At 37.2% G+C, this 19,579-nt stretch overlaps 2 protein-coding genes across 2 annotated transcripts in view; one reads left to right on the top strand and one right to left on the bottom strand.

Moving 5' to 3' along the window:
* The window catches only part of LOC133630269 (divergent protein kinase domain 2A), a 482,954-nt gene that overhangs the window by 282,598 nt on the left and 180,777 nt on the right, over positions 1–19,579 (top strand). The gene's annotated exons all lie outside the window — the stretch shown is intronic.
* The window catches only part of LOC133630516 (ras-related protein Rab-18-like), a 34,205-nt gene continuing 23,686 nt past the window's right edge, over positions 9,061–19,579 (bottom strand). The window contains exons 6-7 of the mRNA XM_062022128.1: positions 17,569–17,635; positions 9,061–10,625 (exon numbers count right to left, since the gene is read on the bottom strand). Of these exons, the coding sequence (XP_061878112.1) occupies positions 10,456–10,625; positions 17,569–17,635 (237 nt within the window). The 3' untranslated portion in view covers positions 9,061–10,455. The remainder of the gene's footprint in view (positions 10,626–17,568; positions 17,636–19,579) is intronic.

Raw genomic sequence — 19,579 nt, 5'->3', positions numbered from 1 at the left:
CCCACAAATGTGATGCTCCAGAAACTCAATCTGCTCAAAGGAAGGTCAGTTTTGTAGCTTCTGTAACGAGCTAAAGTGTTTTCAGATGTGTGAACATGATTGCACAAGGGTTTTCTAACCATCAATTAGCCTTCTGAGCCAATGAGCAAACACATTGTACCATTAGAACACTGGAGTGATAGTTGCTGGAAATGGGCCTCTATACACCTATGTAGATATTGCACCAAAAACCAGACATTTGCAGCTAGAATAGTCATTTACCACATTAGCAATGTATAGAGTGTATTTCTTTAAAGTTAAGACTAGTTTTAAGTTATCTTCATTGAAAAGTACAGTGCTTTTCCTTCAAAAATAAGGACATTTCAATGTGACCCCAAACTTTTGAACGGTACTGTATGTATAAAAATATACATTTAGGCCTCCACTCAGGCTTGATCCCGGGGACCCCAAAGGGTTTTGGTCCGAAAAATATAAAAAATGTGTCATTCTTCAGTATTATTATTTGTGTTATTATTCAAGTTTTTAAATCTCTAGATCAACATTAGGTCTATCTGTCAATATAAAATATTTTAAAGATTTAAATTGTATGCACTTTTTGTCAAAGAAAACCCTTTTTTTAATGGAAAAAACCCACAAAATATGCAATTATTCACCCAATAAAATTTTTAAGTGGAATATTTGAGATGATATAATAATTGGAGCCTTAAAAAGGTCAATAACTCATAACAACATTGATTTTAATTCATTATTATATTTTGAGCAATGACACTTAAAAACTAATCACACTAAAATTGTAGGGGATCCAAAAAGGTCCTACTCATTAAAGTGTTAAAAAATAAATATTTTTTTAATTTTTTACCGTTTACTTTTAACACAATAATCTCGAGATCAACTTCAGATCTATCTGTCAAGTATAAGTTGTATTGTTGTTTATGTTTTGTTTGTTCGTTTTAGGCCCTTCTTTAAAAAAAAACAGCTCATTTTTTTACATGGCAAACAAAATATGCAACATTTTCCCCAAAAAATATCTCAAAAATATTTAATGTGACGTAATTGGAGCCTTGAATAGGTCAATAAATCATAATGACATTGATTTTGATTCATTATTATTTTGCAAAGAAAGAAACAGCCTGCATGGCAGCTTTGTGTGATTAGAGCAAACATTGCTACTAGGGATGTCCGATAATATCGGCCTGCGGATATTATCGGCCGATAAATGCGTTAAAATGTAATATCGGAAATTATCGGTATTGTTTTTTTTATTATCGGTATCGTTTTTTTAAAATTAAATCAACATAAAAAACACAAGATACACCAACCCAAAAAACCTCCCTCCTCATTCACACAAAAGGGTTGTTTCTTTCTGTTATTAATATTCTGCTTCCTACATTATATATCAATACAGTCTGCAAGGGATACAGTCCGTAAGCACACATGCTGGTCCACTAATAGTACTAACCTTTAACAGTTAATGTTACTCATTTTCATTAATTACTAGTTTCTATGTAACTGTTTTATATTGTTTTACTTTCTTTTTTATTCAAGAAAATGTTTTTAATTTATTTATCTTATTTTATAAATTTTTTTTAAAAGTACCTTATCTTCACCATACCTGGTTGTCCAAATTAGACATAATAATGTGTTAATTCCACGACTGTATATATCGGTTGATATTGGTATCGGTAATTAAAGAGTTGGACAATATCGGAATATCGGATATCGGCAAAAAGCCATTATCGGACATCCCTAATTGCTACATTTTCTTGTTACATTTCACCTGTTTGCTCTTTAAATACCACTTTTAATGTTTTATATTTTTTTCAAACGTGTTTTTAAAATGTGCCGTGGGGCCGTTAAAAAATGACCTGCGGGCCGCACTTTGGACACCCCTGCGTAACAGGAACAGAAGTGACTCATGTGGGCCAGAAGGGAATAGAAGTGAGGTGTTTACAGGAGTATACGACCCCAAGGTTCATACTGCAGATACACATCAGGGGCCGTACTTATCAAGCTTCTTAGAGTGCCATTTTACACTTAAGTCCTGAGAATTTGCGAAATTTAGTCCTACTCTCAAACTTAAGAATAAAAGCTTTTTATCAACGTTCTTAAGTCTAAGAATCACTCCTACTCTCCACGATATTTAAGAGACCTTCAGAGGTGTCTTAAGTGGTTAGGAGTTGCCAGCAGGGGGTGGCACTGAGGCGAGAGAGACGTGCGCGAACGTTCAGGGAACGGAACAATGTTGTTGTTTTTTGATGACGAGCAGCTGATCAAACGGTATCGTTTAGACAGAGCGGGTATTATTTTTGTCACAGATTTAATACTTTTCGATTCCATGTTGATTTCTGCATGTGTCTGCAGTGGGCTAGTATATATAGAGCCACCCACACCAGTTCCAAATGAGTTGCCTAATTAATGAATTGGAAAGAAAATGTTATGACAGTAGCGTATGTGTGTGGCCGTGAGGTGAGTGACGTCAGTGAGTGTGTGGGCGATAGAAGAGAGGGAGCGGTAGCGTGAGTGCCGGCGGGGACTAGTTTGTTTTGTATTATTTTGTAGTTTATTGTCAAAATATACACTCCCATTGTCCACTTAAATATTTCCAAGATATTTCTTTATTCTTAGACAACGGATTCCCTTCCGTGATTGGTCATTTCTATGGACACAGAAATGACGTCACCTAAAATTGCGTTTACGGCACATAGTAATGTCGTAATTCAGCTCTGAGTGTGACACTTAAGATTCAGTCCTACACTTCGCTGAAAGTGTGAGTAAGACGCTTGATAACTAACTTTTAAGTGCAGCTTTCAGCGAAGAATTTATTTACTCTTAAGTCAACTCTTAGCAGACTTCTTAGGAGTAATTCTGAGAAGCTTGATAAGTACGGCCCCTGATTTATATCCACATACAAAAAAAGGCCTAGGTCGGATTTGAAAAAAATGGGAATTGTTCCGTTTACACTGACATGGAAAAAAAATCAGATACATGTCACTTATGTGCAAAAAAAAGGTAATTGACCTGCAGTGTAAACATTGCCCAAGACAGAGAGACAGGGAAGCAAAATAATGCACTCCCTTGTTCTCACTTTTGGTAACAGTTAAGCCTTGGCAGAGAGCTGTTGTTCTTCTGAGAGACCTTCTAACCTTGGCGTGTTTTCAAACTGGGATTTAACAGCTTCGGCTAATAGCTTTACGACTTTATAAAATTGTAGTTTACACAACCCCTGAAAAAAGTGAATCAGACTTGGAGGATTTCGTAGTCGTGACACAACACTGTAGTCATTTCAAATGGCAACTTTCATTATTAGATCAAGCAGACTTGATGCAAATTAGGGAATCACTCCATTCCGAGGAAGTAATCATTTAAATCACCCTGGAAATGTACATTTCCAAAGCCACCACCTGCATCAAATAGTCTGCGTTCACACCTTGGAGAGCTGTTGCGCCAGGTGGATTGACATGAATCACGGCTCCAACGTGAGAGATGTCAATTGAAACCAAGTTGAGGATTATCAAACTTCTTCAAGGATAAATCATCACGCAATGTTGCTAAAGATGTTGATCGTTCACGGTCACGGTGTGTGAAGTTCGGACTAAGTACAAACAACACGGGACGGTTCTAAAAGGCTAGCATACTGGTAGACCGAGGGCAACGTGAAAGCGTCAGGACAGATTAAGGACTATGTCTTGAAAATAGAAAACAAATGGGGGAAACTGGAGTCACCGTTTGTGGCGGAACTGTAAGAAACCGCTAAGGCTAAAGGGCTAAACAAAAGCCGTCATTAACACCTACACAGAAAGGAACGAGGTTAGAACGGACTAAGTGGATGACTGGATGAAAGTCATATTCAGTGATGAATCATTAATCTGCATTTGGGCAAGCTGATGATGCTGGAACTTTTGTTTGGTGCCGTTCCAATGAGGTTTTAGAAGACGACTGCCTGAAGAAAACGTGCACATTTCCAGTCATTGATGATATGAGCAGGTAATGATGGCTGTCATTACATATTCAATACACGTTTACATTTACATTCTATACACGTTTCTTAGTCCATCAGTCTAAAGGATGTTTGAGGATGATATTATTTTTCAGGATGATACTGGATCTTGCTGAGGAGTAAAAACTTTCTTTGGCCTGCAAATAGTCCGGATCTCAATATAATTTAAACTTTGTGGAAGAAATGAAAGAAAATAATGGATGGAAAGACTCCAACCTGCAAAAGCTGATTTGACAACAGCAATCAGGGCCGGCCCGTGACATAGGCCGTATAGGCAAATGCTAAGGGCGCCGTCCATCAGGGGGCGCCACGGCAGTGCCACAAATGTTGCAGGAAAAAAAAAAAAAAAGTTGGTACTATTATTTCTAAATACATAAAATAATCCCACGTTAATTAAAATGCAAAGTAAAGCCTATTTAATAGAAATATTATTTGTTACAACATTACGCCCCCCCCCCCCTCCCCCGGCACGGTGCGCCCCCTCCCTTCCCGTATCATGACTCTTTTTGGACGTCCCACATAAAAAAATCAACACAAGATGTCAAAACGGCCAAAACTGTCAGGTGCCCAGGGAAGAAAAAAGAGAAAAGAAGAGGAGGAACGAGAAAATGACAGAGGTAGCAGGTAGGTAACGTTAGCCTACATGAAATTATTTGTCAGTTACAGAATGTGATAGTAACCTGGCTTTTTAGCATTAAGCTAATGTTACATGATTCGGCAATTGCTAATCAATAAATAGCTAGTTCTGTTTTAACGTCGGGTTAATATTGTGGAGGGGGCTAAATTGTTATGGAAAATAATAATGTAACGTTAGGTAATTACAGTACTCCCTGGTGTACAGTAATTTGTAAGTCATTCTAGTTAATGCAATATTAAAAAGCACAAATAGAGAACTCTGTAGGATCCCCTTTTTTTGTAATATAGTTGTTAAAGTCATACTGGTTTGATATCTTGTTTTGTGCAGTGCCTTATTTATATTGTATTTTTAATTTATTTTATGCAACTTGTTGACACGTTTTATTTTGTGTTTATGTATGTAAAAAATATTGTATTTCATATATTCATTTTTTATTTTTTGTATTCATTTATTTATCCATATTTTTTCTTATCTTGTTAACTATTCTGATTGTTAATTTGCTTTCTTTAAGTAAAAAAAAAAAGGTCAAAGACAAAGCTATTCGGTTTCTTGTGAGTATATACACTTCACTGCCGATGTGGGGGGGGGGCGCCACCTAAAATCTTGCCTAGGGCGCCAGATTGGTTAGGGCCGGGCCTGACGGCAATCACAGAAAGTTGGAGCAAGATTGATGAAGATTCTGATTGTCAACATTCCATAACTTCCTCAGAATTGAGCGATTCCATAATTGATTCACTCTAAAAATGAAACTGTTACTAACACAATTTATATTCTTGATTTCTTTGTGTTTCTTAAATACAAAGTTGACATTTGAAATGACTTTAGTTTTGTGTCATGTCTGTTATTTGATTTTTCTACAAAATCAAACAACATGTACATCATGTTTATACACATATTAATCACACTATTTTGAATGGACACGCCTCTTTACCTTAAGCGGGGATGGTTACCTGAGAGGTAGCATGGCTTGTTATACGCTATGAAATAATGAGGCGGCTCCAACTGGCGTACTCGCTGGCAAATCTCACTCCAAAATAAACCCTGACTGGATTTAAGATTAAACTGTTGCCAAGTCTTGACGTGCATTCAAGTAAAATATGTGTCCAAAAATTAATAGACATTTTTTAAAAGTTAATTTAAATTATATAAACGATTATAACCTGTGATTAATCCAAATTAAAAAGTGTGACTAATCTAATTTTCTTAAAAATAATTATTTGACAGCGGTAGTTTATAGTAAACAGTAACGATTGGACTATATATCAATAGATCAATCTATATTCCTGAATTTCAAGTTTATCGATCTGTGCTGGGCAAGTTTTCCCTCTGGAAGATAGGTATTGATCCAAGACCATTTTAAAAGGGAAACGAAAGAAAACATTGGATTTAAGAATTTAAAAATGTATAGGAAGTTCAGCACTTTTAATAAAATAATGTTGTAGCAACGTGTATACTTGATATATCCTTTCATAGTTGGTGGGCAGCACGGTAGAACAGGGATACGAAGGTCCCGAGTTCAATCCCGGGCTCGGGATCTTTCTGTGTGGAGTTTGCATGTTCTCTCCGTGACTGCGTAGGTTCTACTCCGGCTTCCTCCCACCTCCAAAGACATGCACCTGGGGATAGGCCCCTCCCACCTCCAAAGACATGCACCTGGGGATAGGCCCCTCTCACCTCCAAAGACGGGCACCTGGGGATAGGCCCCTCCCACCTCCAAAGACATGCACCTGGGGATAGGCTCCTCTCACCTCCAGAGACATGCACCTGGGGATAGGCCCCTCCCACCTCCAAAGACATGCACCTGGGGATAGGCCCCTCCCACCTCCAAAGACATGCACCTGGGGATAGGCTCCTCCCACCTCCAAAGACATGCACAGGTTGATTGGCATCACTAAATGGTCCCTGGTGTGTGAATGTTGTCTATCTGTGTTGGCCCTGTGATGAGGTGGTGACTTGTCCAGGGTGTACCCTTCAGACTTTTGACACTAATTGATAATATGCTTTTTCGCCTATAAAAACAAAACTGACAAATTTTGTGTTTAAATAGGTTTTAAACTTCCTTTTTTTGTTTTATAAAACAACAAAAAAGTATTAAAATAAGCCCGCATGCTTTGATTATTCAGTATGCTGCCTTTGGTGGGAACAAGTTTTCAAAATTTACCATTGTTGGCATTTTGTCTTTTCAGTGTTTCCCACACATTCATTTATTTGTGGCGGCCCGCCATGAAAGACTTACTTCCGCCACAAAAAAAAAAAAAAAAAAAAATGTTTTTATTTTTTTTTGTCCTGTCCGGCTTCTCAGGCAAATCATATAGTTGATGTAGATGCCCATATAGGCTGTTCAGATTTACTTTACAAAAGAGAAGTGTAGGATACTTCTCTTGTTGCCTTATTTGTATTTGACCACTACTGTTTTCTGTTTATTTGTTACTGACTGTGGCAGGACACCTCTGCCTCTGTTTCACTTTATGTTGCTGGTAAATAATATGCTTATAGTAGTAGGCTAAAGTTACATTATTTAGTATGCACTAATTAAAGGGGCAGAGCTTTAAGAGACATTTTAGCTTTTATATTTTGTAAGATATATTTTTTGTAAGAACCACAATTAATAAATATATTTCAGTGAATAACTTATTGTTCAAATCTGTATATAAATATGTACATAAAGTGTTGTAATTATATTGTAAAATGGATGGATGGAAGGACGTTTAAAACAAAACTATTATTAATTAGTAAGTATACATTTTTGGAGCCTTTTTAGAGAAAATCATATCATTGTAGTAAATTATGCAAATTACTCGATGTCATGGTGACCACGCCCAAAGCCACGCCCCCACCGCCACAGGTATCTTGGCAGTTTATGGTAAACACTGCTATTACCATTGTTGGTATATTCATTATTCTTACAAATGATTGTTACAGTGTAATAATTATTGTTACCTGTGGTAATGCCACTATGATACAACATGTGTATTATAATCCTTGAACAAAGTAACAGTGAACTCATGTGAATAATCACTGAATGGAGAACTGGGGGTGGGATTAAATAAATTATCTTCTTGCCACTCCCTTTCAGGCAAAACTGGACAATCATGCATTACATACTATACACTACCTTTTGCACTATATTCATTTATATTATTATGTGCTGTCAACTTTGTACTTTTTTATGTCATTGCCTGAAATAAATAATAAATGAAAAAAAAAAAGAAAAATAGCCACCCTTTGCTCTGATTACGGCTTTGCACACTCTTGGCATTCTCTTGAGCTTAAAAAAAAGTTATCAGTGCAAAGGGTGGCTATTTTTAAGAAACTAGAATATAAAACATGTTTTCAGTTATTTTACCTTTTTTTTGTTAAGTACATAACTCCACATGTGTTCATTCATAGTTTTGATGTGACAATCTGCAATGCAAATAGTCATGGAAATACAGAAAAGGCCAACTGACAACCTTTGTTATGTTTGTATGTTATTCCGATTCTGAATCTAATCGTTAAGACAAATCGTCACACCCTAGGAAACAGTCCTTCACGTTGTAAAGTACCGCAGCCAGTTAGGCCACAGAAAATGACAAAATTTGCAAATAGAAACATCTAGAAATAGAGTAAACATCACTAGCCGTTTTGCCGATGTAGGCATGAGGAAATGGCAAGCGCTTACAGCTCGTCGCACCACATGAAGGCCTCTGTTGATGTTTGACTGAGACATATTTCCAGACGAGGAGGAACACGCTACATGGGAAGCAATCCTCGCCCGCGCTGCCAGCCCTAAGCCTTTCATAATCGCCCAGGAATTGTGCACATCGAAGTCAAAGCGTTGGTAGCATGACTTACGGCTGCGGTCGGGTTTCCCCGAGAAGTCTGTCAGAGAGAGATGATTTAGCTGGATCACACGTCTGGGGTTTGAGGCTTCCTCGGACACTGTTCAAACACACGTCTTTATTCTGAGGGCAGCGGAATGTGAAAAAGCCCTCACCTAACAGCGACATTTCCAACACTGCAACCATGACAAACCTGTTACTGGTCTTCTCCAGAGGAGCTCACAAACATCACCCACATAACGTCTTCCTTTTCATACTTTATTGCATCAACCAAGCCTGACGTTTGTAGGACTGCAATGGGGGGAAAGAAGACAATTTTAATACATAGGGCAGTTTGTATGTGTACATTCAGTTTTACATCTCAAGGAGGATCCCATCTAATTGCTAAAATACACCAAATGTGCACAAATATTAATGGCTCATATGTCTGAACAGACAAAAAACAATTTCAAGTTAAAAGCTAAAAGCCGAATGCTGTTTTACTTTCAGCTAAACTTAAGTGGACAGACCAGGCAAAGAATGGCACGGATAGTTCCTCATGCAAGTGATCCCAAATTTGACATTGTAGTATTCATGTTGTTTTAACAACCAGATCAGAGGCGCAGAATAACTGGACATTTCCCAGGTTCCGAACTGTTAAACCCATTAGCAAATCAGAGCCTTTTTCGACTCTCCAAATGTGGGGGAACGTTACCCTGTGCAATATTAAAGACTTTCCCTTTAAGTGTGACAGACCGCGGCGCTGTGAGCGATATCACTGATACCATCTCTATGAATGACTCCAGTCCAGCACCACGGAGATTCAAAGCCTTCCCCTTTTCATTGATGTTGGGTGGAAAAGTGTTTCGCTGGTCCCGATCCTTTTGGTTTTTTCAAAACAAAACACTGACGTTCTTTGAAGTCAACAGAAGTGGCCAAATGTCCTTGTTGTTAAGTCATGATATTGTGAGAACATAACCCAAGCCGTTTAGCGGAGTGTTGAGAGGGACTTCAGGATGGTTTGGCATTGAAGAACCTCCCCACAGCAGCATGTCCTATACATAAACAATGGACAAAAGTTTTGGGACACAAACCAGGCAATGCCCTTACATCCAGCTACATGTTTTTGTTTGGACAAGTTCTGTGTTCTGTCCTGTGCCAAGGTGCAGCTGTACCTCCATGCACAATGCAAGGTCCATCAGGCCCGGTCTCCAGTAGGGCTGGGCAGATCGATCCAGATATCGATAGTGTTAATAAGTAGCTGTATTTTCATTTCTCTTCTATGAATAACATTTCTGCAGTGCCATTTATGTTGTTTACAAACATATATTGGACACAGGAGTGCTTTGGAAGCTAAAAGCCGAAGGATTTGAAAGAGAGCCAATGGTAGTTTTTGCTTTTGTGTAGTTTCTTTGCAACACAATACTAGATCATTTGTAAAAATGTTTGTTGGATACAATCACGATTAAAAGTGATCTTAAAAGTATTGTGTTAACATAGCTGGCCTCACATTTACTTGGTATCGGATTGATTCCAAACAGTCCTCACAGATGACCCAAGAGCCAGGTGGTCTAGGAGGAAGGGCTGTCCCAATACTTTTGTCCAAACAGCGAGTGTTCTGCACAGGTTAGCCAGCTCAAGCGAGATTCAGCAAAAAGTTACCCTCGGTCAATAGGATTCATCTTTTCTTCCACACTTTGGTTCACTTTGTTGCAGTCGTGTCTCCCTTTTGATAAAAATGTGTTGCAGAGTGTAAACTGATGTTCCTTCCATTGTCCAACGCCAAAGCAAGCGGGAGGCGAGACGAGCGCACTCCCGCGTCGTCAGGACCGAGGCCGAGCGGCTTTTTGCATTTGAAGCGCAGTTTTATCGGAAGACGTGCATACAGTAAGGTCTGTGTGGACGGTCCAGCCCGCAGTCTGGGTACTTGACTCAGGACAAGACGACAAGTGAGGATGGAAGCAGTGTGTGGGGTATTCACACCTGTATGCTGCAAAATGTTCTGTGTGTGTGTCTGTTGTCTAGACCAGTGAGCAGAATCCAGCACAGGTGTCACCTCCTGCGTCTTCATCGGTGAGCTGCACCCCCCTGCCGTGACTCTCGCTCTGCCACAATCCTGGACTCTGGATGATCTTTTCCACCAGCTCTTCAAAGGCACACTGGACACCGTCCCGGGTCTTTGCGCTGGCCTCTGTGACCGAGTTGACATGGAGGGTAAAGTGAGAAGAAGGTGACCAAAAAAGGTGTTGCGGGAGTCAACTCTTTAAAGGGGAACTGCACATTATAAAAGACATGACGGATGGATATTTTGTTTAAAGGCCTACTGAAATGAAATGTTTTTATTTAAACGGGGATATCAGATCCATTCTATGTGTCATACTTGATCATTTCGCGATATTGCCATATTTTTGCTGAAAGGATTTAGTAGAGAACATCGACGATAAAGTTCGCAACTTTTGGTCGCTGATAAAAAAAAGCCTTGCCTGTACCGGAAGTAGCGTGACGTCACAAGTTGAAGGGCTCCTCACGTTTCCCCATTGTTTACACCAGCAGCGAGAGCGATTTGGACCGAGAAAGCGACGATTACCCCATTAATTTGAGCGAGGATGAAAGATTTGCGAATGAGGAACGTGAGAGTGAAGGACTAGAGTGCAGTGCAGGACGTATCTTTTTTCGCTCTGACCATAACTTAGGTACAAGCTGGCTCATTGGATTCCACACTCTTTCCTTTTTCTATTGTGGATCATGGATTTGTATTTTAAACCACCACGGGTACTATATCCTCTTGAAAATGAGAGTCGAGAATGCGAAATGGACATTCACAGTGACTTTTATTTCCACGACAATACATCGGCGAAGCACTTTAGCTACGGAGCTAACGTGATAGCATCGGGCTTAACTGCAGATAGAAACAAAAGAAATAAACCCCTGACTGGAAGGATAGACAGAAAATCAACAATACTATTAAACCATGGACCTGTAAATACACAGTTAATGCTTTCCAGCCTGTCGAAGCTTAACAATGCTGTTGCTAACGACGCCATTGAACTAACTTAGCAACGGGACCTCACAGAACTAAGCTAAAAACATTAGATAGCCACCTACGCCAGCCAGCCCTCATCTGCTCATCAACACCCGTGCTCACCTGCGTTCCAGCGATCGACGGAGCAACGAAGGACTTCACCCGATCATCCGTGCGGTCGGTGGCTAGCGTCGGATAGCGCGTCTGCTATCCAAGTCAAAGTCCTCCTGGTTGTGTTGCTGCAGCCAGCCGCTAATACACCTATCCCACCTACAACTTTCTTCTTTGCAGTCTTCATCGTTCATTAAACAAATTGCAAAAGATTCACCAACACAGATGTCCAGAATACTGTGGAATTTTGCGATGAAAACAGAGCTTTTTGTATTGGATACAATGGTGTCCGAATACTTCCGTTTCAACGATTGACGTCACGCGCATACGTCATCATACATAGACGTTTTCAACCGGAAGTGTCGCGGGAAATTTAAAATGTCACTTTATAAGTTAACCCGGCCGTATTGGCATGTGTTGCAATGTTAAGATTTCATCATTGATGTATAAACTATCAGACTGCGTGGTCGCTAGTAGTGGCTTTCAGCAGGCCTTTAATGCATTCTAACTTGTAAATAAAAGTCCACTTAACAACGGAGCGAATGGGAGCTCCTCTAGTTGGCCCATAAAATCCAATTGATAAGCTGCCAACAATACTTCTTTTACATTTGGTGACTTTGAGTATTAGTGATATTGGTATTATAAGCGCTAACGCAGACGGACTATTTGAAGCAGTGCTGTGCAATGCAAAAACTGAAATCTAAGATGAAATATCTCAAATAAGGCTGATATTTGCTTATTTTCTGTCTGATAAGATCATTCTTCTCACTAAGCAGATGTTATGTTACTTGTTTGAAGTGTTTTGGTCCTAAATGATCTCAGTAAGATATTACAGCTTGTAGCTGAGATTTGATGAGCTATATTGAGTAAAACATGCTTGAAACTAGAATATCAACTGTTGCAAAGCTGTGTCATCAACACTCACAAGTATAAAACTACTTTTTTAAAGTAATCATTTCTTATTTCAGGCATGAAATAAAAAAATCATGACTTTGACACAATTGTGTCTCATAATTAAAACAGATGACAGCCAAATGGACTTTGCTGTTTTATTTTCAATGAAACAATAGAAAATAGGTACTCATATAGTAGTACAGTTGGCACAGTACAGTAAACTGACAGTTAATATTTAAACATTTGACATTTCTAACAATTTTGAACAGAAATAGTTCATGCACTTTCAGGTAAATTCTTCAAAATTACAATAAAAAAAAAATTTGGTCGGGGGCCGGGCTGTAAATTATATATATATATATATATATATATATATATATATATATATATATATATATACACACTACCGTTCAAAAGTTTGGGGTCACATTGAAATGTCCTTATTTTTGAAGGAAAAGCACTGTACTTTTCAATGAAGATAACTTTAAACTAGTCTTAACTTTAAAGAAATACACTCTATATATTGCTAACGTGGTAAATTACTATTCTAGCTGCAAATGTCTGCTTTTTGGTGCAATATCTACATAGGTGTATAGAGGCCCATTCCCAGCAACTATCACTCCAGTGTTCTAATGGTACAATGTGTTTGCTCATTGGCTCAGAAGGCTAATTGATGATTAGAAAACCCTTGTGCAATCATGTTCACACATCTGAAAACACTTTAGCTCGTTACAGAAGCTACACAACTGACCTTCCTTTGAGCAGATTGAGTTTCTGGAGCATCACATTTGTGGGGTCAATTAAACGCTCAAAATGGCCAGAAAAAGAGAACTTTCATCTGAAACTCGACAGTCTATTTTTGTTCTTAGAAATTAAGGCTATTCCACAAAATTGTTTGGGTGACCCCAAACTTTTGAACGGTAGTGTATATATATATATATATATATATATATATATATATATATATATATATATATATATATATATATATATATATATATGAGTGGTTCTTAACCTTGTTGGAGGTACCGAACACCACCAGTTTCATATGCACATTCACCGAACCCTTTTTTTTTCTTTCAAATTCAAGATGTTTTTGGTAACACTTTAGTATGGGGAACATATTCTAAATAACAAAGACTTAATTTTGAGTTATTTGGTTAGGGTTAGGGTCAGGGTTAGGGCTTATAATAAGGCCATGCCGAATAAGGCATTAATAAGTACTTAATAATGACTAGTTAAGAGCCAATATGTTACTAATTTGCATGTTAATAAGCAACTAATTAATGGTGAATATGTTCCCCATACTAAAGTGTTACCATGTTTTTTTTTACTGGTGCACAAAATGAAGCGTGCATGAACATCACCTTGTTCAAGGAACAAAACCACCACAGTGCATAAACTCACAACAAATTACACACCTGCAAATCAGTCTGACTTCTGCTGTTGCCGTATCACGTCGATTTTTAGTTACACGATGAGTCGGGTGTGTCTTGACCTCCGCCGAACCCCTGAGCCCGACTCACCGAACCCCTAGAGTTCGATCGAACCCAGGTTAAGAACCACTGATTATATATATATATATATATATATATACATATATATATATATATATATATATATATATACATATATACATATATACATATATATATATATATATATATATATATACATATATACTTATATATATATATATATATATATATATTATATATACATATATACATATACATATATATATATATATATATACATATATACATATACATATATACATATATATATATATATATATACATATATACATATATATATATATATATACATATATATATATATATATATATATATATATATATATATATATATATATATATATATATATATATACATACACTACCGTTCAAAAGTTTGGGGTCACCCAAACAATTTAGTGGAAAAGCCTTCATTTCTAAGAACAAGAATAGACTGTGGAGTTTCAGATGAAAGTTCTCTTTTTCTGGCCATTTGAGCGTTTAATTGACCCCACAAATGTGATGCTCCAGAAACTCAATCTGCTCAAAGGAAGGTTAGTTTTGTAGCTTCTGTAACGAGCTAAAGTGTTTTCAGATGTGTGAACATGATTGCACAAGGGTTTTCTAATCATCAATTAGCCTTCTGAGCCAATGAGCAAACACATTGTACCATTAGAACACTGGAGTGATAGTTGCTGGAAATGGGCCTCTATACACCTATGTAGATATTGCACCAAAAACCAGACATTTGCAGGTAGAATAGTCATTTACCACATTAGCAATGTATAGAGTGTATTTCTTTCAAGTTAAGACTAGTTTAAAGTTATCTTCATTGACAAGTACAGTGCTTTTCCTTTAAAAATAAGGACATTTCAACGTGACCCCAAACTTTTGAACGGTAGTGTGTGTATATATATATATATATATATATATATATATATATATATATATATATATATATATATATATATATATATATATATATATATTATATATATATATATATATATATATATATATATATATATATATATATATATATATATATATATACTTACACACACACACATATATATATATATATATATATATATATATATTCCTTGCGCACTAATTGACTGAAAGAGCACGCACTAGGCACGATGATGTCATGTTATATTATGTCAAGATAATGGCACTAGCATTTACTTAATTTAAGAATATTTTTCAACGTATTGAGAGAAAATGTCTCTTATTTGTTTTTCTATGAAGAAAAGTGCACTTCTTATTAGTGAGAAAATACTTAATAAAAAGGTATTTTTGGGTTCATTGAGGTTAGCTCATTTGACTTGTTTTGGAAAGTCTTGACAAGCCAAATTTTCTTGTTCTATTGGCAGATAATTTTGCTCAGTTCAAGTAAAATGCCCCTAACTTTTGTATTTTTTGTTCTTGTTTTTGAACACTGACCTTTCATTCGCTAATGGACTGTAGACCATTGTCAATCAATCTTCTTCATGCCATGTGTCCTGTACAGTACAGAATGCATACTGTGGTGGGGGATATAATCCTTAAGAAGTGTTCAATATGGATGAGACAGGCTTGACAATCATTGGTACTTTAACTTTAACTAACTTATTTTGAAATGCACCTTTATAATGCAGGACGAAGCCAAAAACGCAGGATTTAAGGCCCAAAAGGGGTTTTGTGTAGAAATGCTGCAGGCTTTATGATAAAAACCCGGGCTTATTTATATAGTAAAAAATCCTAGAGCCCTAAAAAACAGGTTTTGATCTTTGGTTTCATTCTTTAATACAGTAGTGTACCGTTATGTACTTATTTTTTCTAAATCCACCAAGGTTTGAACTTTGAGAGTGTTTAAACGAGAGAAATGTGAGAAAATGTTAATGCCTGTCTGAGAAAAGTTTATAAAGTGTGTGGTTAGGGGTTTTACAGACTTAAAACATAAGAAACGAAAATATATATATATACAGTACAGGGGCCGTACTTATCAAGCTTCTTAGAATTACTCCTAAGAAGTCTGCTAAGAGTTGACTTAAGAGTACATAAATTCTTCGCTGAAAGCTGCACTTAAAAGTTAGTTATCAAGCGTCTTACTCACACTTTCAGCGAAGTGTAGGACTGAATCTTAAGTGTCACATTCAGAGCTGAATTACGACATTACTATGTGCCGTAAACGCAATTTTAGGTGACGTCATTTCTGTGTCCGTAGAAATGACCAATCACGGAAGGGAATCCGTTGTCTAAGAATAAAGAAATATCTTGGAAATATTTAAGTGGACAATGGGAGTGTATATTTTGACAATAAACTACAAAATAATACAAAACAAACTAGTCCCCGCCGGCACTCACGCTACCGCTCCCTCTCTTCTATCGCCCACACACTCACTGACGTCACTCACCTCACGGCCACACACATACGCTACTGTCATAACATTTTCTTTCCAATTCATTAATTAGGCAACTAATTTGAAACTGGTGTGGGTGGCTCTATATATACTAGCCCACTGCAGACACATGCAGAAATCAACAAGGAATCGAAAAGTATTAAATCTGTGACAAAAATAATATCCGCTCTGTCTAAACGATACCGTTTGATCAGCTGCTCGTCATCAAAAAAAAAAAAACATTGTTCCGTTCCCTGAACGTTTGCGCACGTCTCTCTCGCCTCAGTGCCACCCCCTGCTGGCAACTCCTAACCACTTAAGACACCTCTGAAGGTCTCTTAAATATCGTGGAGAGTAGGAGTGATTCTTAGACAAAAGAACGTTGATAAAAAGCTTTTATTCTTAAGTTTGAGAGTAGGACTACATTTCGCAAATTCTCAGGACTTAAGTGTAAAATGGCACTCTAAGAAGCTTGATAAGTACGGCCCCAGTACTGTAGACGAAAAAACAAATTAAAAAACATGGAAAGTAAATTAAAAAAACAAAAAACATCCTGTAAATGAAAACATATAGTGTAAAGAAAATAAATATAAAATAAACGAAAACACAAAAAACGAAAAAAATAAATAGATAAACTTCTACACGGATCTCACTTAAAGCAGGTATTTTTTGGAATGTAACCCCCGCGTTAAACGAGGGAACACTGTATATGAACATCCTAGCAGTCGGCATCCTAGTGACAGCAGACAATGTACAGTAAGTGATGTTTTATTATGTTTGTTGACACTCAAAGTCTGCAGTGAGTAATCAGTGATGAAGAAAAAAAAGTGAACTAAAGTAATGCACCGCATATGCTTGAAATGATCAACATACGTAAATATATATGTTATTATAAATCTTACTAAATTACATCATGTATATAAAACCTCAATGGAGGTGTTGGGATGTTTTTAACGGCTTTACAGGCTCCATTGTAAGAAAACTTTTGATCGCATTTATCTAATATTTAGAATGCAATACACACATCCATCGTCATGTCTCTCATAATGATTGTGAACGACGGGCACAATTCCAAAAAAAAAAAAAAAAGTGCAGTTCCCCTTTAAAAGACCAAATAAATGGACTCCCCTATAAAACAGTTTGCAAAAAAGTCCAGTAACACAAGCCCAGAGGGTCTTAGGAGGGGAGGGAATCCTCCTGGCTTACCTATAAACAGCATGGAATGTTTTCTTGCAAACTTCAGCCCTTCTGCCCTGTCTAGATCGTGGTTTTCCTGAAACAAAAAAGTAGGCGGGCGGAGCCGTCAACTGCTGCGAGCCTCTCGGGGCACAGGGGGGAAAGTTGTTGTTTTTGTGTGTAAAGAACAGAACACAATGGCGGTCCACTGCCACTCTGTCAGAAATATGTGGGTGGCTCTACCATGCTCATTTATTTGTCTCATTTGTCCACTGGCTGTGACTTATTTTGGACATATTCTATTCTGATTTGCTTTATTGCCTAAATAGAAAGAAGGGTCAAATAATGAGTCATATGTGTGCAGAAGAAAGATTATGAATCAGAAATGCATTACTGCAGACAACCACAATGTATCCCACCAAGCAAACCAAGTATAAAATCTCAGAAAAATGTGTACGCCTCCTGACATTTCTTTAACTATTTTCATTTTACCTCGAAAGAAAATACTAGAGAAATGAAACTTTAAAAACGGCACCAACTATTGGAGCAAAAAAACCCTGAAGTATATCAGGTTTCAACTATACATTTTTTTAACACCATAATGAACATAATTTAAAACCATTCCCAGGGTTTCCACTAGAGGGCCACTATATATGTGCTGGGGGCAGGGGGCGTGGCTAGGGGCGTGGTCAGTATGACATGTATGACAGGATAATTTTGAATTGCAATGATGCATATACTTTCTTTAAAAAAGGCTAAACAAATGTTATGTATATTCAAAAACAAATAGTGTTATTAATTAATCACATAATTATTAATATTTTAAAAAATTTCTTACATAATAATCACAGTCAGCTTTAACACAAATAATTAGACTTGGTAGACTGTGCACTTTCAATTGTTGCTTATTGTATAAGGCAGTGTTTTTCAACCACTGTGCCGCGGCACACCGGTGTGCCGTGGGAGATTATCTAATTTCACCTATTTGGGTTAAAAATTTGTTTTGCAAAGCAGTAATTATAGTCCGCAAATGATGTGTTGTTGTTGAGTGTCGGTGCTGTCTAGAGCTCGGCAGAGTAACCGTGTAATACTCTTCCATATCAGTAGGTGGCAGCAGGTAGCTAATTGCTATGTAGATGTCAGAAACAGCGGGAGGCAGTGTGCAGGTAAAAAGATGTCTAATGCTTAAACCACAAATAAACAAAAGGTGAGTGCTCCTAAGAAAAGGCATTGAAGCTTAGGGAAGGCTATGCAGAACCAAACTAAAACCGAACTGTCTACAAAGTAAACAAAAACAGAATGCTGGACGACAGCAAAGACTTACTGTGGAGCAAAGACAATGTACATCCGAACATGACATGACAATCAACAATGTCCCCACAAAGAAGGATAAAAACAACTGAAATATTCTTGATTGCTAAAACAAAGCACATGTGGGAAATATTGCTCAAAGGAAGACATTAAACTGCTACAGGAAAATACCAAAAAACAGAAAAAGCCACCAAAATAGGAGCGCAAGACAAGAACTTAAGTGATGCATGGTTGGTTATGGTTTAAAGTCATTTCCAACAATTGAGACAACGACTTTTTACTGTCAACTGAGTTTTGTTTTTTAATCATTTCTGCTGGTGGTGTGCCAAAGCAAAAAATGTGCTTTGGCTCAAAAAAGGTTGAAAAACACTGGTATAAAGGGAACAGGTTACACTTTATTCTGCCCTGCCTGACTGTTGCAATTTAGTTTGCCAAATTTGTACACAGTACTATGAATTGATTTACATGGACCCCGACTTAAACAAGTTGAAAAACGTATTGGAGTGTTACCATTTAGTGGTCAATTGTACGGAATATGTACTGTACTGTGCAATCTACTAATAAAAGTTTCAATCAATCAATCAAAAAAGTCCTTTGAGTTATATTTTTGAAAAAAAAAAAAAATTAGTGTTTTGTTGATATTCTTCACAATAAAGTCACTGTAAAACTAACTACACTCAAGAAAGTACATTGTATATACACATGTAGGAATTATGTTAAATTAATAATA

The sequence above is a fragment of the Entelurus aequoreus genome, linkage group LG15 (assembly GCF_033978785.1).
Source record: "Entelurus aequoreus isolate RoL-2023_Sb linkage group LG15, RoL_Eaeq_v1.1, whole genome shotgun sequence".
NCBI classification, from domain to species: Eukaryota; Metazoa; Chordata; class Actinopteri; order Syngnathiformes; family Syngnathidae; genus Entelurus; species Entelurus aequoreus.
This window is presented reverse-complemented; position numbering and strand designations above follow the sequence as displayed.